This window comes from Periplaneta americana, chromosome 7 (genome assembly GCF_040183065.1).
Source record: "Periplaneta americana isolate PAMFEO1 chromosome 7, P.americana_PAMFEO1_priV1, whole genome shotgun sequence".
Classification (NCBI taxonomy): domain Eukaryota; kingdom Metazoa; phylum Arthropoda; class Insecta; order Blattodea; family Blattidae; genus Periplaneta; species Periplaneta americana.
Genome location: NC_091123.1, coordinates 8,301,056 through 8,322,758, shown reverse-complemented (window position 1 = coordinate 8,322,758; position 21,703 = coordinate 8,301,056). Strand labels below are relative to the sequence as shown.

The following is a 21,703-nucleotide window of genomic DNA, read 5'->3' as shown; positions in this document are numbered from 1 at the left end:
CTGTGGAATACCACAATAAATTAAAGAAAATAATGTGTATGAGGAAACTGCAAGGCAGGTGCCTCGGGCTAAGTACCAATGTATGTATTTTTTAATGAAGTAGATTCTAACCTATAACCTAGGCCAGTAGTTACCGAATTTTTTGGAGGAGCAATTCACTTTTGGACAAGACTTCAGTTTGTGACCCCTGCCAATACAGTACTGGTTCTTGACTCCATTCCAAAAATAGAAAGCCATGTAAAATCGCAAGCAACTATAATTTTACTCAAAACCAGTGGATACCATCTGAAGTACGAATTTAAACAACAGCTTTTTGAGTATTTTCCGTAAGAAATTCAAAACAATTACAACAGTCATAGATGGATATTGAATCCACTGTGTTCAACTGACTGAAATTCCAAAAAAATATGAAGGGAAAACTGAAATATATACTGTATATAGTACTTACTGATAGAGAGACACACTTATCACAATAATAATTTTTTACTTTATAATTGCTGAGAGATTTTTTTGGTTTTTATGTTCAACATTGTTTATGTTTCTAAATGCAAAACGTAACCCCTAGAGGATACGTTCCCAGGTAGCAGATAGAGGAATGTCTCCCAGATATGGGTGGTAGGAAGGAAAAGAAATACCTTCCGTGGACCAATAGGAACTATGCCTTGTAGTTTGACAGTGATTTGTCAAAGGATAGAGGAAGAAAATTTTGATCAAAAATAACCTGGTCTCCCAGGTTGAGTAGGGGTTGCTGCAATGGGCAGCTCTTCACTCAGCATAAAAAAAAAAGAAATGATAAAAAAAAGTAAGAAAAAATATGCAACTGAAAGGACTGCAATATCTAGATACATTAGATAGGGAACAATGGAGGATAAAAATTAAATGAACAAGATACTTTGTTTAGTTGAGGAAAAACTACAGCACTGCAGAAAATCCTATAATAGAACAATAGAAATGCAAAATAAATGTATGTTAATAAAACAAGTTTCCGTTTTATTTTGTAAATCTTCTCATAATCCCCCTCAGCTCTTTAGATGACCACACTTTGGGAACCACTGATCTAGGCATATATTAACCGTAAATACAATAAAGTAATACAAATATTGTTTTGTATAGCGTAGCTTTCCTCCAAAGGATTTTATACTGTAATATTTGGTACATAGGCCTATATAAGTTACGAAGAACTTGAAGCACATGTTTTAAAATCTTGTCAAATCTTTGGCAATATGATGAGCTTTGAGAAATATTTTTTAAACACTGACCAACCTTTGACCAGCTTTCTTGTAAAGTATTAAATTGGAAAAAAAATTTGATCGTGTACAAACAGCTTTAGGGACAGAGGTCTTACCCTTCACTTAGCTGCACCCACGTGCTTCCGTTCTCCTTCAAGAGGGTAACAGTTAATCGACTGACTGGCACACCCCTCACCAGATCCAGCACTTGCGTTGAAACACCCCCATAGTCCGCCTTCTGACTCTCTGCGCCCATCAGCTGCATGCACTGTTACAACAATCAGGCCATAACTAGCATCAGCAGATTTATGTAAAACTTTATAACTGTAATAGCAATAATTTATTGAAACAATTTCACCTGCAGGTAATCAGCTACTTATTTACTTCTGAGAATAATCACTTATCTTAGAACTGTAGTAAAAGAACATAAAAATTTTTACAAACAAAACAATAGTGCTGTAATTGAAGTAGAAAAATCATTTCAGGATTTGTCATTATCCTCTTGGCCTCTCCCATGTTCATAAACGAATAAATATTCTGCTTTTCAATAACATGTGATTGCAGTGGACATGTTCACCCTTACAACACCGATGCTGACGAGATATCATGCCTGGTATGTAAACTACCCACACACACAATCCTGCTAGTATGTGAATAAAATGAATGTGTAATCAGATGTACTTACTGCCATTGTGTTAACAGACGAAGCTGTGCCTGGATCTACCTTCAATTTCTGTAAAACAAATACATGAAATGATTCCTTCAAGTAATTATTATTTTTCTTTTTACTTTCTCACAACAGCAAATACACTGTGTCTGTTTCATTTCCTTACTGCTAATGGGCGAATTTTGTTGATATGCAGTGTTACAAGTCCATTCATCTAGCAATGATGCACGTGGCACATCATTTTTACTAAATAAATAATTCATTCATTCACTGTTCTGCTCAAGGGCAGATCTTTCACTGCAAACCCGGCTTTCTCCAATCTTTTCTATTTTCTGCCTTCCTCTTTGAATAAATAATAAGTTTCGAAAAAGTAACAGAAAATAAAAACTGAAAAGGAATAGAAGCGGTGAAATAAATAGTGGTACAACATTCAACTGCAGTTCAAGAGGTCACCAGTTAAAAACCAGCCACCTCCTAATTTTGGCTGGATGATGTGGAGAATGATTTGAGGGTTGTAGGTGTGAAGAGGTGAAGATTAAAAGCACAAGATAAAAAAGAATGGACCGGTACTTCAAGGGAGGCTGTAGCTAAACACAAGGGCCATAAAGCCAAAGAAAAAGAGGAAGAAATGGTTTAGACCATGGACTGGCAACACGTAACATTCAGAGTGATTTTTCAATGACACATGGCAAGTTTCGGTCGCAGAATATTGAGAAAGATGGAAAAGTTATGCAAGACATTATGTATGTGATCAATCAACATGTTATGCCATATTGTTACAATTTTTTTATTAACAACTGTCTCAGCTCTAGAGACATATACCACCAAATTATTCCTTCTTCCTCTGTGATTAATTAAAAAGGCTTTGGACAAAGTTAATAGAAAAAATTATTTGAAATCCTGAAAGAAAATCATGTTCCAAACCAATTAATAAAAGCAACCTATAATTTATATTGTGAAAATTATATTTCAGTATGTACTGTAAACAATCAAACGGAGTGGAAATCAATTAATCAAGGCATTCACCAAGGTTGTAGCCCATCCCCATTACTATTTACTACATAAGTGTATCATATGAGTAGAAACTGGAAAAGAACAAAACATGGTAATTTGAGCATCAATAGAATTTGAAGTTAGATATATTACCATTTGCAGATGATGTAATATTATTAACAGATTCTAAAGATGACCTCCAATGTTCTGTTTTCCAATTATAACTCATTTCTGAGGAATATGGGATGGAAATTTCAGTTAATAAAATTAAAGTAATGAGTTTCATTGGAAAAAATCATCTCCACAGCAAAATTTGCCTTTATAATAAACCTGTGGAACAGGTTTCGTTTTAAATATTTGGGTTATCATTTGTGCTATGAACAACAAAAAGATATTTTTACAAAATCGAATTACTTTAACTATGCAATGAATACCATTAATATCATTTTCAAACCTTCTCTTGTTCAAAAACATACAAGAATTAAAGCCAATAAACATTGGCGAGATCTGTTCTCACGTATGGAAGTGAAGCTTGGACCACATGCAAATGTGATGAACACCAAATTACTGCTAATGAAATTAAGTTTTTAAAAGAACCACTAGCTATACTAGATTAGACAAGAAGAAAAATATGGATATTTTGAAAGAATTAAATATTGACCCAGTTTTAGAGAAAATTCAAAATTATAAACACAAATGGAAATCTCATATACTCAGGATACCACGCCAAGCACTAAATTACCGCCCTCTAGGAACAAGATCTTTGGGCTGTCCACTGAAATGATGGCCACCAGGCTTAATACGCAATAGGAAGATTATTATTATTACTATTATTATTATTAGACTTTGGATTTTAAGTTTGTTCCTGAAGAGATAGACTCATATTAAATTGTATTAACTAGTTTCATGGATTGTTGTAAGCAATAATGTTAATTTTATAGAGCCTAAAGTGCCTAATTTGATGTCAGAAATTACTTGTCTATTTTATTTTAAAATATCAATTAATGCAATTTTTTCTTTTTTATTTCTGTGTAATGATGAAAATCCATTTCATTTTAATGTCTGGCATTATTTCCCTTTGAAAGATGAGGCAACTTGCATCTCCTGCGTTAAGGATCTCAAAGATGACTCACTCATACTGAGGTGGTTTACATTCTTGGTGCTGTGATAGCTTCTTTGGAACCTGCAGGGAAACCAATTTATGAACAACTACATCTTTTAGTTCATGATATGGAGAAACTTAGTTCAGGACCCGAACTAGTTGAAGAAGAAGTACATGAAAAACTAGAAAATGTTCTCCAAAAGAATCCTGGAGTTAGCGATCTCACTGCAGCAGCGAATGTTTAGTCTGGGAAGTGTATTAATGACAAAAACTTCAAATGATATGACAGTGCTAAAGGCATGGTTTGTTCTCCAATATGAATTACACTTGCATTCAAAATTTCTTAAATTTATCTAAAAAATGTGAACGTTATGAGGAAAACGGATTCTGAAAATGTAAGTTACGGGAAATGAACGACAAACTTATTGAAGATGAGAAGTTTTGTCCATAATAAAATGGTGAGTCAATTGACACTGTCTCACGTTTTATGTTGTAACTCGAAAAGTATTAGAGAAATTAATTTTTTTTTTCCCACCATGCCATTAAGAAAAGTCTATTCAACAAAAAAAGAAGAAGAAAAAAAGATGTCAGCTTCCAAAGGTGCATATGCCCTCTTAACTTAAGAACAGAAATGTATTTACTTCAATATACACTTGAACCATTGGTTCCACTGCTATTTTTTTTATCAGTTATCTAATGACACCCTACTGACTGCAGAGCTATGTAATGTTGGAATTATTGTTATAAAGTTGATATTTTGGAGACAATGAGTTTGTTAGTTAAATGGATTCTGATTAATACTAAATATTTTACAGACATCATACTTACCAAATTGAGGTGGTTGATTTTTATATTCAAATGTCTTTGTTAAATGTGTAAACTGCTGTTCTTTACTTACTTCTTCCATTGCCTCCCAACTCCTGTCATCTTGCGTTTCATCCTTCATGGCATCTTCGACAGGTTCAGGTTCAGAGTTGTTTTCTGAGTTGTTTTGTGTCGTGTCCTGCACAAGAACATGAAAAGTGAATAAACATATTTGTAGCCTTTCATTAATATATGAACTAACACATCTGAGTAAGGCACACATTGCAGCTGTAAACCTATGGGACAGAACCCTAGGCAAAGTCAGTATTCCCCCCCCCCCCACCTTTTCAGTAGTGTTGGAACCTGTAAATCTCCAGTCTAATGGCAATCACCATCTTCTTCCTAACTAAAGGTCATAGACAGCTACTAAAGCACTTCAGCACGAATGCCCAAAAAACCACAGTGAGTGACTAGCTTACAACACTGCTGGGTTTGATTTCTTGGATCTCCTCAGGAGACAACACATAGGGCCAGCCCAAGGACTGGGCTACAGCCCGGGGAGCCGACTTGAGGGAATGACAAACTAAAAATCATATTCGTATTATAGTAGAACCTCTATTATCCGTGGGAATGAAGGGGATAGGCTGAACGGTTAATTGAAAAAATCGCAAAATCCATACCATAAACAATTTTCGTAAATTTAGTGAATAATATTTACACTTTTGTAATTTCCTCCATTGTATTGTATTTAACATGCTGGGAGTGGATCAGAAGTTCACTAATTTAAGTCTGGTTGTCAACAACGGGTTTTTAAGGGCCAAAGAAACTCTTTGTAAGGGCTGTCTGTGGAAAGGTAGGAATAGTCAAGGTCCCGTGTTGTAGATTTAGATACTTTGTACACACCAATCTCGTATTCTGATGCGAGATGAGCCACAGTTTCTCTTTCCCCAAACCGCTCAATTATTTACAGTTTTTTCCTTCGATATCTTTTGACACCTGTAGAAGACATTTTATACAAAAGTTTTACAGTACGACAATTCGAATAGTAGACCATACTGTACAAGGAAAAAGGCTTGTAATAGGACTCTCTAGGAAAATAACGTGTTAATACAATGTACAATACTTCATGTATTTCTGGAGAAAAAAAAAGCGAGAGAAAGACAGGTAATTCATCAATTGGTTAACAGAGTGACGGATAATCGGGGTTCTACTATATTTATTTAATCAAACATTTACATTTGTATAGGAGAACTGTTTCCAGTACTTAATACCCTTTGTTAAGTTATTTCACACTAATAAAATAAATACTGTATTAATTTAATTTATCATAATATATTTGCTGTTTCACTTTCTGCATTACACAGATCGAGCTTTACACCACCGGTCGTATCCAACCATGAATATCTTGTTACTGATCAGCCATCCGGATTAGCCTGGTATAACAAAACAACAGAGTATAAGCGACCCCTTCCCTCTGGTCTTGCCTATCTGCTCTTATTTGGTTCCAAAATGTTGGCGTTCCAGGACATGTGCAATACTCAATAACCTAATTCTGAAATCAGACCATTTAGGTTTTGGCAAAGAAAAGAAGAAGAAATGGCACGAAATTTAAAGCAAAAAAATATGAATATAGATCTAATTCCTAGAAGTCATTTTTATTTCTGTTATTAACTGTTGAATTAGTTACAAAGTTTTCACGATTACTTACGAGGAAGTTTATTAATGAAAGAATATGCTGACATTGTTTGTAGTTTTTTGAATATGGTCCTATCCACTCATCTAAAAACTACCCATCCATCCAACTAACTACTGCGTTAGTAATTTAAATATGTTATTTAATAATATAATATCCATCATCTTCTTTTTACTAATAACATTATTCTCTTTGTAAAATATCCTAATAAAATGTTATCTCAGGTTTTGATTTAGGCTATTACAGATAAATTTAAAACTAACTACAGTTGCTCGTATAGTTATCTGTGAAATGAAAACTTCTCTGTTGAATTGCTTATAAAATCTTCCATATTTCGCAGTCACAACGCATTTTATTTTCAACTCATACAATGAAAAAGTGGATATGATGCCAAACTTCTTTGTTCCCCTACACTCATCACAATTCTTAATTGAAGAGATATAGCATGTGCCAAAAAACAAACCGTACTGAAATTATCGCTCATCTGCTTAGCAACGAAGTATTTATTTATTTTGGCGAAAACGTAATACGGCGAACGCCAGTAGGGGAAGTTATCCCCACCCACATGAAATGTGCATTCGACACAACACTAGCCTATCACGTTTTTACCTTTATTTTATATGATAGTTTGACATATTGTATATTCAGTGTTGGGGTTAGTACTGCAATTATGGTTCTCACAACAGAGGAGAAGGTGTTTACTGTCGAGCATTATTTCCAGTCATATGGAGTACAGAAATTACAAACATATTCTGAAAATCAAGATAAGTCATTATAACATGCAAGGTAACATAAGACTGATCGCGTATGACGGAACTTCTCAACGACAGCTAACACTGTTGTGTTATTTGGTGCTGCAATGTTAAATCGCTCCTGGTACTGCTCTTTAATGTGGCGCAAGCTCGGACCATTCTGATGCCCCACTCTGTATGACCGGAAATAATGCTCGACAATAAACACCTTCTCCTCTGTTGTGAGAATCATAATTGCAATACTAACCCCAACACTGAACATACAATATGTCAAACTATCATATAAAATAAATACTTCGTTGCTAGGGAAACATGGACAGCAGATGAGCGATAATTTCAGTATTGTTTGCTTTGACGTCTACTGTACTACAAAGTATCCATGATAATGACTAGTAGTGACGAGCTTTTTTATCTTTACTTACTCATAGTCGCTTTAAGTCCTACATCATATCGCGACTATCTGTAGGTTTTTAACTGTTGGGAATTAAGTGTGGTACTGTATCTAATATTCTGGGGTCTAACCAGGCATTCGTCTTTATCTAACTAGCACTTGCTGCACCTATTTATAAGCAACTCTTCAGTGTACAAAATTGTCTGGTTCTGAGATTGATACTATACACTTATTATTATAAATAGAGAGACAGTGGCCTAAGGTAAGTTATGACATGTTTAGACTTGTCCATTTTGCTAATAATGAGAGTTAAATACAACCATGTGCCGCATAACGTGAGTTACGAATATAACTTCTGTTTTTTTCACAGATGTGTTAATAATCATATTTACCTCTTAAGTTGTTTAGTCCTCATAATATTCATCCTCATCTTCAATTATAAATAAAAAAATGCACTGTTAGTACTATACAAGAGTCTATTTCAAAATATGAAAATATGTAATGTGAGTTACGAATATGTAACGTTAATTACGACATTTAGATAAAGACTCCAAGAGTATATTCCAATCGCACATCTTTTTTGTTTTCTTATTTAACATTTTGAAATAAATTTTTCTTTCTTTCTTCCTTTGAGTGTGATCTATCTAGCTATGTTTCGCTTTTTATTTTGAACACATTAAAAATTATTACTTAATTGTTATTATGCTTAGTACCATTTAGGTATGAAGTGATATCACATAAAATTGGAGCTATTTTTTATTATTTAGTTGCTATAAAGAAGAAATAATTTCGAATACCTATTTTATAAAACACAGAATCCTAGTCCTAATAACTAGTGTCTTCTACCAAGTATGTGTTTCAGACAGTGGCATACACAGAATTTTGTCAAAGGGAGGCATTATTAAAATTGTTTACAATTTACATTATAGATATTTTAAATTTTGTGCATTATTATTACTATTATTATTATTAAAAATATAAACTGTTTAAAGTACAAAAAGTTACTGAACGAGTGAATATCACTCTTAAAATTAGTTTAAAATCAACTAGCCTACACACTGCAGAGCTGTCAAAACAACTTAACATGCAGCACAGAGATTATATTGAAGGAGGGGTAAGAGGACTATGCCTTATGTCGATGTAGATTTTGTTACTCTGACAGTGAAAAATCAAAAAAGGGAAAACGATTATGGATAAAAAATATTCACATCTAAATATGTATTTTTTCTTTTTTTTTTTTAATTCAAGGGACCCCTTCAAAACCGGTAATTTGTTTCAGTGTTTAAGAGACCCAAAACCTTGAAAAATCGGTTGGGAGCACGGGGTGCCAATATCATAAGTGGCTCTATGTAAGAAATTCGTTTGGACTGAGCCTGACAACACGTGTTTCCCAAGGTACTGATCCCTGATATGGCTTATGCTTGGACAAACCAGAAGAATAATAACAAACACAGCAACCACCCAACCATTTTTCCTGATGTCTGCTCAGTACCTTGTTTGTAGAAGAGCTGGCATACGCATCTCCTGCTCTCTGATGCTTCCTCGAGCGGGCATGAGTACGAAGGTCTGTTCTATGGGCACGGAACTGTTTCCTGCAATATTTGCAGAATGCTTTGTTCTTGTTATCAGGTACAGGAGCAAGCCACTCTGCAGACAGCAAAATACATTTAGAAGCATTAATCTTGAGTTGTGAATCTGGAAACAAGAGTGGTCTAACTCATAGGTGTAATTTTGGTATAAGAAACAGCCTTTTTTAAGTTTAGAGACTCATAGCTTGTTACCATGATAAAATTTCCCAGTCAGTTTTTTGTATCGACTAACAATGACTTTCTAGAGTGATTCTATTGTATTTTCAAGTCATAATAATAACTCTAACTTTAACTGGTACCCAATTTACCCTACAGATGAATAAATTTGGGTATAATGTGTATTACTGCAGTAAAACATGCTCTGAAGTCCTCAAAAATGCAAATTACGCCAACCATAGGTCAGTGTATGTAACTTGGGACAGAATGCTCAGGTTATGTAGGTATCTGAAAATGTTTAATTAACAAGACAAGGCAGACAATGTCAGTTAGTCAATACTGAAGTTCTTGATAGGACTTTTGTAAATTAAAAATATCTGCCATTGAAATTAAGACAAAATAATACTTTGAATATTTATTTGTCTTTCATCAACCAGAATGTGTGTGTGTGACACGAACTGAAATGAAAAACTAGATTAATAAATTGTCAATTGACCTATAAAAAATGTACCCAAATTATCTCACGTTTCTAAACTATAATTTACTAAGAAACTATTATTCATATATTACTACATTTATTAAAAACATATTCTCATTCATTCAGAATGTTCTGCCTAAGGGCAGGTCATTCACTACAAATCCAGAATTCTCCAGTCTTTCCTATTTTCTGCCTTTGTCTTAGTCTCCACATATGATCCATGTACTGCAGGCTATCTTAATGTTGTCTAACACCTGATACTCTACCCTGAACTTTTCTTTTGTTCACTCCTTCCAGTACATCTTTCAGTAGGCAATATCTTCTTAGCCAGTGGCACAGCCAAGTTCTTTTTCTCTTTCTGATCAGTATCAGCATTATTCTTCCTTTGCCCACTCTTTCTAGCACAACTTCATTTCTTATTTTATCTGTTCATTTTACATGCTCCATCCTCCTCCATATCCACATTTCAAATGCTTCTAGTCGTTTCTCTTTACTTTTCCATAACTTCCATGTTTCTGCCCCATACAATGCCACACACCACACAAAGCACTTCACTAACTTAGTCTTTTCCTTAGTTTTGTTTCTAGAGGTTCGCAGAAGATGCTTCTTTTCCTATTAAAAGCTTCCTTTGACATTGCTATTCTCCTTTAGACTTCCTGGCAGCAGCTCATGTTACTACTTATAGTACACCCAAGTATTTGAAGCTGTCCACTTGTTCTAAACATGTGTAATGTTCACATACATAAATTTGGTTACTGTATCACAGCCAGCTAGTTTTCCAGCAATACTGCTTTGAATGTGATGTGTCAGTTCACAGGCTTGTAAAAAAAAAAAAAAAACAGTTTTTTTTTATTGCCAGGCAGTGTCAACAAATGTTGACCAATCTTCGATATCTCCTCTCACCACACACACAGGACTGAAGTCTGATGAGTTAGATGGATTAAGCGAGTGAAGCCGAGAAAAGTTTTGATCTTCTGTGTGTAGTGTGGGGAGATATCGAAGTTTCACACAAGTGTTTAACACTGCATCATAGGCAATTGCGAAGTAGACAATATATATAAAATTGGCATGTGTATGACCATTAAGTTAAGGTTTTTTCCAGTAAATTGTAACTTATACTCAAATTACCACACACCATAATGAAAAAGAACTGTGTTGCGTAATTGTCTGGTTTAAGTACACCACTCAAAATTGAAAATGTCTTTTACAGGTCCTTTAATATATTTTGTGGGGGTCTCTTTCCAGTTTATTGCAGTGCGCTGAAACCTGTACTGTGCTATGGTCGAACGTTTGAAGTTTCCAATTGTTTCTCGTGGGCAATAATGCTTGCCGTTCAGGCCTATAACTATACCAGAAGCAATGTAATTCAATCTCCGCGCACAGTATTTTCATGATTATCTCCCTTCTTTTGGATTACTCCTTTTGAAATGTTACCTGGATCTTCATGCATTCAATAAGGGAAACATCTATCCATCCGAAACAATATTGCGGGAAGGAAACTGGTGTACAGTCTTAGAAAAAAGTTTTGTCATACAGATAGTTCATAAGTCCCACAAAGGAGGCAGTGGGCATGATCAGAGGACGAGTGACCTCGTTCACAAGAGGTAATAAAATTAGTTTTGTTTTGTTGTATGTCTGATCATGCACACTGCCTCCTTTCTAGGTCTCATAAAGTATCTGTGCAACAAAACCTTTTTCCAGACTGTCCATGAACTGAACTTTTACTTAGCATCATTTAGATGACAAATTTTCTCATATGTTCCTTTCACAACAATTTACTTCTGCAATGTATTGCACCATTAGCATAATCTATGGGTCACAATATGAACTACAGATATTCAGAAGCCATTAGTAATGCCTTAAGAAAGAAGAGGATATAGGCTACTAGAAGTGTTGGCAGCATTGCATCTTGTTTTCTTGTTCATCTGTTTCAATTCTCTATGTACGGAGCATGAGCATTGAATATAATCTAATTATTAACGGTTTTGATAATATAACATAATTAGTATATTACACCCTGACTGCTAGAGTGCACAGACAAGCTTAGGAAGAGTAGTAACATGTTTACAGCAGCTTGTAAATTATTCTTGAAAGCCATAGTACATTATAGGATAAAGCAAAAGCAAACATGACGCTCCATGCAAGAAAGAATGGTCCTTAAAAGAAAACTAGCGTGTCACTTTAGAAAGTTTGGCTTATCTATAGCACGCGACACTGAAACGTCCAACTCGCATTTTTCTAAGTTCCACGGAGTGGAAATCTGTGACCGGTCCCATTAGGGTCAATGTTACTTATGTCCCGCCCACTATAGAGACATAGGCCAATTTTACACATATTTAGTATAACTTGTTGCTTCTTTGACAGGTTAGGTTTGGTTAGTTTAGGTTTTTGTTATAGCCTACCTTGCATATACGATTATAGCGCAACAATGGCAGTGATAAAAGTGAAATATTCGTTCAGTGGGCGTTAGATATTCTACATTCACCCAGATGAGATTAGTTTAGACTTTTTGTATGCCTTGCATATACTAATCTATGACTGGTTTGAGTAGGTTAGTTTAGGCTTTTCATATGGATGCATATACAAATGTGACAGGTTTGATTTGATTAGGTTAGTTTAGGCTTTTGATATGTCTTGCATATACCGGTAATAAGTGCATGCATTTCGACTTCTTTATTTTACATGTTAAATAATCACTTTTCGGTTACCTACACCGAACAAGTCGACCAGCGTGACGCAGTCGGTAGAGTGCTGACCTTCTGTGCCCGAGGTTACGGGTTCGATCCCGGCCCAGGTCGATGACATTTAAGTGTGCTTAAATGCGAAAGGCTCAAGTCAATAGATATACTAGCATGTAAAAGAACTCCTGCGGGACAAAATTCCTGCACACCGGCAACGCTGATATAATCTCGGCAGTTGTGAGCGTCGTTAAATAAAACATAACTTAGGCCTACAAGTTTACACCGATCAATTCTTTCCAATCTTTACGTATTTTCTAATACGTTTTCAAGTGAACTGACGTCCTACATGAATTCTTCACATTCCAAACTACCTTCCCCCCTGAAAAACATTTTTCCTATTCAAAAAGCCTTCAGTTTCGCATGCTATAGAAAATCCGGAAGTTTTTCCAACATTTGATTACTTACCGTTATATTAGGTAAACAGGGCCACCTGGCTAATCAGAATGAAAACGAAAACATTTGGGAATAAAAATAATTGCTTCACATACTTTTCTTAACCCCACTATTTCTCAGAAATCTAAAAGAAAGGTCACACATTTTAAGTTAATCATGAATTTACGATTTACCAAATTAAGTTATTGTCCTAAAGCTTACTGATTTTAGTTTGTGCATATGATCATACATTACTTATCTAATTGAATTCAAAATCAAATTAAACTACTAATAGAACATTAACTATAAAAACTACATTCTATTACCTTTAAATATGGGTAACTTTTCCCAATCATCGTTGTAGAATTGCAAATAACGGACTGTGTTCTTCTTCATAGGCGGCTCTTCCATTATTTTTATAATCAATATCAATTTGTGAAGTTAAAATATATTTTAAAAATTCCTATAAATTTTTAGATTTTCTGGCCACTCTGGTCAAGAACAATACAAATTCATTAGATTACAACTGCTTACCGGCCTAACAACAAAACGCATCTCATAGAATCTCAAGGTTGCCAATATGATATTTAACAAGCTCCTATGCATCAGTGTTGGAGTCGCTAATTCTATTTGTTATCATTATCAATGTAACAATATGATATTATTTGCCACAATAACAATTAAAATACCGCTACCTTGCATATCCTATACCTCAGAATCTAGGCCTATATCAACAATACAAATTTCATAAAAATATTACGCTCTAACACGGTAGTACAATAGATTTAGCCAGAAAGTTACTGCATTGGCGACACTGATTGTCAATAGATTTCATTTGATTCATTTAAAGTGGGACCCGCGCACAAATATCTAATCTTCACTTTATTCTGCAAAGGTGCATAAACACGGTTCAATTTTTCATGCAATTTGGAGAGAAAATTAAAAGAATCAAGTTAAAAACGAACGTTAAATTAAAATGAATACAGATTAGTATCTATATGATGTGTAATTTTGACGTCAACTTCATTATGTATATATTTTAATTAATATTAAATATCAGACTTTCTCCACAACAATAGAAATATGATACAAAGAGAGCAATCCAAGAGAGATATATTCCAAGTTAGATATATAAGAGATATATCCAAGTAAGAGATATATTCCTCATGGATAAATATATAATATATATTCATCCATGTTTTCCCTTTGTATTTGGATGATCTGTGAAATTAACCTTCCTCTGTGGTAACGGTCCGAGCGCCACCTACCAATAACCTACTGAAACATGCATGTCAATTGAGAGACTGAATTAATATTTACGCGAAAGTACAGCCAACATGTACAAATGTAATACCACATAACTTTTTTTTTCTACACAGTAAACCTACAAATCTGGTGAAAATTGCAATACAAGAGATGCAGGATTACTTACTTGCAAATGGGTTCCTTAAAAGTCAATTGTAAATAAGTAATGCACCTTTCACAGTGCAATTTTCACTATTCAAAAATGTATGTGGAATTGTATTGTTAAAACGTTGGCAATGCCTAAGTAAATGTATGAAGCTTGTTCTTCATTTGACTTACATGGACAAATATATATCATGATGCGCAACCAACGAGCTAGATACTATAGAGAGGCCAAAGACCTCAGAAAGTTGAAGACAATTGAACATTTGTCCGCCATGTTTCGGTTAGTCAAAACAAAGGGGCGTGGCTCGGATGTTGTAGGAAATGACTGTGATGAAGTTAGTATTATTGTGAATTGAGTTACATATTAAGACTATGTTAATGAGTAAAAAGTAAAATACACACAAAACTTTACGTTTTATAACAGCTGTAGGCCTATGTTTTATTAGTTTCACTAAATATAGCCCAAATATTAAATGACAAGCTATACTCGATGCAACCAAAGCAAAGCACCTAAAGACGGATGAATTTAATCGGCAGAAGAAAAATAAATAATTGTTTGACTTCGTCACAAATTTAATTATCTTACAGCTAATCTAACCTAATATTAAATCATGTAATTCAGTGCTCACCTGGTGATTTCAAGAGAGACGACGTATGTAACTAATAGGAGTAAAATATAAGAAAGGTAGTGGCGAAAAAAAAAAAATCCAGTAATTAAGTTATTGAGAAAAATTCATTTGAAATTGGAATTAACACAGAGAACTTTTGAAAACTGCAATTATTAAAACTACAAATAACTTCTTAGCATGCAACATAATAATTAAAGAATGACACTAATAGAAAGTTACTCGTGATCATAACTCACCACATTTATTGAAACGATAAGATACTTACGATTAGCATTGTTATCAGAAACAACAGGAGCCACAGCTAGGTACACTTCTTTTCGCGTGATGGAGACATCATGTAGTCTAATATAATTTGAAACAAATATTGTCGCGTCATGGAGACATCGTGTAGTATAATATAATTTGAAACAAATATTGTCACGTCATGGAGACATCGTGTAGTCTAATATAATTTGAAACAAACATTGATCTCACACGTGTCTCGCAAATAGGCAGAGGCTTTTGCAGAATAAAATTGTTCTTACATTATTTTGAACAATAATGACAAATTGTGTGTGATGCAAGTGCTAACTTTCCTCTTTGTTAACAAAAAGAGCCCTACGCATTAATAAAAAGAAAATTGGAGTAGGCCCTATAAACACAATAAATACTAAAACTCTTGATATTTCGCTTATGCTCAGTCCGTCTTATCTTATAATTCTCTGCGGCAATGGTACCTGTATTGAGAGGGTTTAATTATCCAGCAACGAATATTATGATTTACGGTACATTTTATTTAAATCCGAGGGAATGAGACATTTTTGGAAATTTTAAAATCTTAATTAATACTTTTTCATTTATAAATCAGCTTTTTACAAAACCTATAGCGAAATGTTTAAATGAAATATTGATATATCTGAAAAATATAATACATGTACCAACTCGTTGCAGTGTACCTTTGATAAGCACTCCTTGCGGAGGCTGGCGGTACTATAGACCGCCATGTTTTTTAGGGAACGATACATAGTACTGTTGGCCTCCGCAGGGAGCGCTTATCAGAGGTCTTCAGCCTCTCTATAGTATCTAACTCGTTGTGCGCAACGTATTTAGTTTCACACTCCACACGATAGAGGCGTTATGGTAAAGCTCGATCTTTCTGCCATCTATTTTCGCAAGATGAAATTAGTACGTATAGTAACACACCCAGTGGCAAAAAGTATAACTAGTTACACCATGCCACTTTCAGCGCACTGGGTGTCGAGTACGTTAAACTATATTCGAAGTATAAAAGCGCCTCTAAAATGCGAAACGGGAAATCCAATATCTTACCCACCCTAATATACATACCCATGACGCTGTCTTGGATAAATATGTTATTACTACGTTGGCAATGTTATGGTAAAGCTCGATCTTTCTGCCATCTATTTTCAGAAGATGAAATTAGTACGTATAGTAACACACCCAGTGGCAAAAAGTATAACTAGTTACACCATGCAACTTTCAGCGCACTGGGTGTCGAGTAAGTTAAAACTATATTCGAAGTATAAAAGCGCCTCTAATGTGCGAAACGGGAAAACCAATATCTTACCCACCCTATTATACATACCCATGACGCTGCCATGGATAAATATGTTATTAATACGTTGGCAATGCCTCAGTAAATGTATGACGCTTGTTCTTCATTTGACTTACATGAACAAATATATATCATGATGCGCAACTTATTTAGTTTCGCACTCCACATAATAGAGGCGTTATGGTAAAGCTCGATCATTCTGCCATCTATTTTCAGAAGATGAAGTTAGTACGTATAGTAACACACCCAGTGGCAGAGTTCGCATCGAGTGCTGATCGGAGAAGCATCTTATCGAACAGTGCTCCGCCCTGATTTGTGTTTACGTAGTTTTTTCAAGTTATATTTAGTGGAATTATATTATTATCTAACAGTTTAACGACATTGTGTGGTGTTTGTTTAAGTTATAACTTTATTTCTTCATCATTTTGTGTTACGTGCGCGAAAATAATCGAGTGATTGTGTAGTAATTACTTTAGCTTGGCTCTCGGAGCCAAGCGTGGTGCCTGTTAAAATGACTCAAAATACTGAAGACTGGTGTCTAATCGAAAATCAACCTGGTGTATTTAACATAGTGACTTCAAATACGACAACAACCACAACATCTGTAACAAGTAGTAGTACCCCTACATCTACAATGACTACATTATGTGATCCTACTCGCGTACCCAATTCAACTAGCAAACAAATTAATCCCGCGGAAAACGCAACTTCAAGTAAAAGTAAAGTAAGAGATCATGTCGTTAAGAAACAGAAACTAAATACGGACAAAGCCAAACCGAATTCTTCAGTTTCCGATACACAAACAACATTATCTCATGAAACATTAATTCATCCGGATATCAAACTACAAAATGTTTTTGATCCTCTTGTCCATGAAATGGACACCGACATATCACCACAAAACCAAAATAATCCTCAAGTAGGAAACCAAAAAGATAACAACAACACAGATTTTCCTAGACCCAAATCAACTCGAATGCCGCCAATTATTGTGAAGAATATCCCAGCCGGAAATTTCTTTGCAAATAATAAAAAATTGCAGTCACTACTTAGCCAGCCACTGCAAATCACATACTCTGCTGAAGGAATGATATATTTAACTAGTTGCCGCGCTGACTATGACAAGTTATATAATATCTTGCAAACTGAAAACCTTCAGTTTTATTCTCACGAACCTCGGGAAACTAAATTACTACAAGTAGTACTGAAAGGACTTCCAGCTTTTGTAGAATCTGCTACTCTCAAAACAGAACTTGAACTCTTAGATTTCCAAATAGAACACATTCGTCAAATTACTGTTCCTTGCTACGACACTGATGGCATACCGACACGACGTCCCATCCCCATCTGGATAATTACACTTCCAAATAATGAACACTCCCGAACCATATACCAATTGCAAGATATTAACAATCATATCATAAAAATTGAGTCACATAGACCTCGTCCGCATATTACACAATGTCATGTGTCAGGGTTTTGGTCACACTTCACGTCGATGTAATTTGCCTACTCGATGTGTTAAATGCGGAAATAATCACTTATTCGCCGATTGTCCTCTGAAAGGCCCTGTACATAACCCTAAATGTGCAAATTGTGACGGTGCTCATACTGCCAGTGCCCAATTCAACTAAAGAAGAAAGCGGAACTTCAAGAGAAGATGAGGAACAGGAGAATTCTTTCCGAAGAACGTTCTACACCACCGACATGGAAACACAGTGACTTTCCTCTACTTGCTAATCCTGGCAACACCAAAGCTTTCCAGTCAACATTTAATTCTCAAAGTGCTACATCAACATCATCTGAATCAATATCAGACTCCTTCAAAGATATTGTTAATATCTTACGCTCACTGAACATTCAAAGTACAATTCAGCTTGTCCGCACAATACTTCATAAAATCCAAAATGCAAATGACTCAATATCCAAGGTCATAATATTCATTGAAGGTTTCATTAATCTTTTCAATTTACAACAATCTATAAATGACCCCTAAATGCTTTCCAAACACAGAGGACTAAACATCTTAAATTTCAATGCCAATGGAATAATCCACCACACTTACGAACTACAAGCCTTGCTCTTTAATTATGATATTGACCTCGCATGTATTAGTGAAACTCATCTAAAACCCACTATAAAATTTCGTGTACGCAACTATACTGTTATCCGTACAGATAGAAACAACCGACCTGGAGGAGGAACTGCTATACTCATTAAAAATTCCATACCATATCGAACAGCCATTCTACCGATTTTTCAGAATCTTGAAGCCACTGGTGTATTCATCCAGCTTGAAGGAACAGAAATACTCATAGCATCTGTTTATTACCCGCCATACGCTCAACTCAATGAAAACGACCTGACCCTGCTTATCACACATCACAAACATTTCATTTTCTGTGGTGATCTCAATGCAAAACATAAATAATGGAATTCTAGACTGAATACTCCGAAAGGTGAAACTTTGTTATTACATTCCAATAAATTTCATTACTCAATTACAGGACCAAACGCACCTACAAGATTTCCCTGGATAACCACTCATCATCCAGATGTACTTGATATTTGTTTATGTAACACAAAATATTCCCCGGTTCAACAAATCTGCTTAAACGCTCTTGACTCCGACCATATTCCAGTACTTCTGACCTTCAAGGCCCCTTTCCATATGATATCAGATCAACCTTCTACAGAAAAAGTTACAGATTGGAATGGCTTCACAAAACGCTTGCACCAAATCATCCCAGGTACTCTACCGACTTTAAAAACTTCAGAAATAGAAACTGCTATAAAAATATTTTCAGACACTATCATAGACACATTCGATGAAATGTCCTCCACATTGACTTTTGAGAAATCAGATAACAACGCTTATGGTAAAATTGAACTAAAATATCTTCTTAAAGCCAAAAACCAAGCTCGAAAACGGTGGCAACTTTATGCGGATCCTCAAGCAAAAAGAGCTTTTTATCGGTATCAACGTGCTATCCGAAGAAAATATGAACTTTACAAAATCAATAAGTTTGCCAACACAGTGGAAAACATAAAGCCTACAGGAAAAACCTTTTGGTCGTTTACAAAACGAATGTTAGGAAAATCTATCACAAAAAATTCAACACCTATTAAAGACTCAAGTGGTACATTTAATTATGATCCCATTGATATGCTTGAAGCTCTTGCAAACTCCTTTCAAAACCGATTCTCCTCCCATCATCACTCTTCACTACAAGACTTTTCAACAATAATATCGCAACATGTACAGTCCATATTACATCCCCCTGAACCGGGAAATGCACCTCACGTACGACCACAAGAAATCAAGATCATAATTCGAAATCTAGCACCGAAGAAGACACCTGGTCCGGATAAAATCACACCAGCCATACTGAAATTACCAAAAAGAGCAATAACACATTTAACGAAGATATTCAACTCATGTCTACATCATAATTATTTTCCAACAGCATGGAAAACAGCACATATTATACCAATTGTTAAACCGGGAAAAGATCCAACATTACCCCAAAGTTATAGACCAATCAGCCTAACCAACTTCCTTGGAAAAATTTTTGAACGTATCATTCTGGCACGACTAAAGCCATATTTAACTGCACCAGATGTCATCCACCATGAACAGTTTGGATTTAAATCCCACCATAGTCCCAGAGAAGCACTTCACAGATTAACAACATCCGTTCAAAGAGGATTTCAACTTGGACAACAGTAGCTACATTTATCGACATTCAGCAAGCTTTTTATACTGTCTGGCACACTGGTTTATTATATAAACTTCACAAACTTAACATTCCTATAAATTATATTCAACTTATCGCCAGCTACCTTTCAGATAGAACTTTTCGTGTTCAAAACGGACGCTGTCTCTCAAACGCTCACGTCATAACAGCAGGAGTTCCTCAAGGATCAGTTTTAAGCCCAACACTGTACTGTGCATATGTCCGTGATATACCAATTCATCCAAAATGTAAACTTACACTATACGCTGATGATACTGTTAATTATACGAAGCATATAAACATTCATTTTGCTTGTCTACAAATGCAGGAAGCCTTAAATATTATTACCCAATGGTCCACAAAATGGCGCCTTAAGATAAATGGCTCCAAGTTGCAAGCAGTTGTTTTCACAAGAAGATTTCCGCGGCAATCACAACCCTTAACCATTCAAAATGAAAATATACCTTTCACAACTACCGTCAAGTATCTTGGAGTTTTTCTTGATAAGAGACTTACTTTCAAACATCATGTCTTACATATTCGTGAGAAGGCCTTCCAACGATATTTGCTTCTTTACTCATTTTTCAAGAGCTATACATCTTTAAATGTTAAAACCATGTTATACAAAGTTCTAATTCGATCCTACATGACATTCTGTTGTGAAATATGGGCTCAAGCAAATCCGCGACATCTTCAACGACTGGACGGACTTCAACGAGCCATCTGCCGAACCATCACTGGAGCGGACTATCTCATTCGAAATAGCCAACTGTACGACGATCTTGGCATACTGTACTTCTCAGCTTATATCAAAACTCTTCGTACAAAATTTCTAACATCCCTCCATAAACATCCAAACCCACTAATAAGTAAACATATACCGGTTCCTTTTACATGACATTATCAACATGCTCACTCTGCTATTGGTAGAGTTACGGTGCCTTGAAATATTTTAATTTCTAACTTGTCATATGATCTCCTACACTTTTTTTAAAAGAAAAGGGTCAATTTCGACCTGGTACTTATGAAAAATCAATCAATGAAAAGAAAAAAAAAACCTAGTGGCAAAATAACACACCCAGTGGCAACTTTAAGCGCACTGGGTATGTATGTATGTATGTATGTATGTATGTATTTTATTTCGTCCTAATGATCATACAGGATGATGTTGGACACGTCAAATTAATACTAAAAACAGTTCTAAAACTAATACACATTTACAAAATAATGCTAATATATAACATGGTGTATTTTGCTGACAAATGATTGAGCACTACCACTAAAATTGTCAAATCTTCGCACAATAAACCTAGAATGAATAATTATCTATGAAACCTTTATCATCTACTATTAATAAATATGTACGTACAACTCAACATTTAATAACTGTAAATACTAACATTCA

The 21,703-nt window shown here is 35.1% G+C and overlaps 1 protein-coding gene across 3 annotated transcripts in view; it reads right to left on the bottom strand.

Moving 5' to 3' along the window:
• LOC138702862 (5-hydroxyisourate hydrolase-like) overlaps positions 1–13,671 on the bottom strand; it is a 30,908-nt gene extending 17,237 nt beyond the window's left edge. Inside the window, exons 1-5 of one of the 3 annotated variants that reach the window (XM_069830216.1) lie at positions 13,294–13,621; positions 9,124–9,278; positions 4,890–4,994; positions 1,915–1,962; positions 1,346–1,497 (exon numbers count right to left, since the gene is read on the bottom strand). In XM_069830216.1, coding sequence (XP_069686317.1) covers positions 1,346–1,497; positions 1,915–1,962; positions 4,890–4,994; positions 9,124–9,278; positions 13,294–13,378 — 545 coding nt within the window. In that variant the 5' untranslated portion in view covers positions 13,379–13,621. Of the gene's footprint in view, positions 1–1,345; positions 1,498–1,914; positions 1,963–4,889; positions 4,995–9,123; positions 9,279–13,293 lie in introns of all 3 variants that reach the window. The other 2 variants (XM_069830217.1, XM_069830218.1) reach the window with 2 other exon arrangements.
• Positions 13,672–21,703: the final 8,032 nt, after the last annotated feature.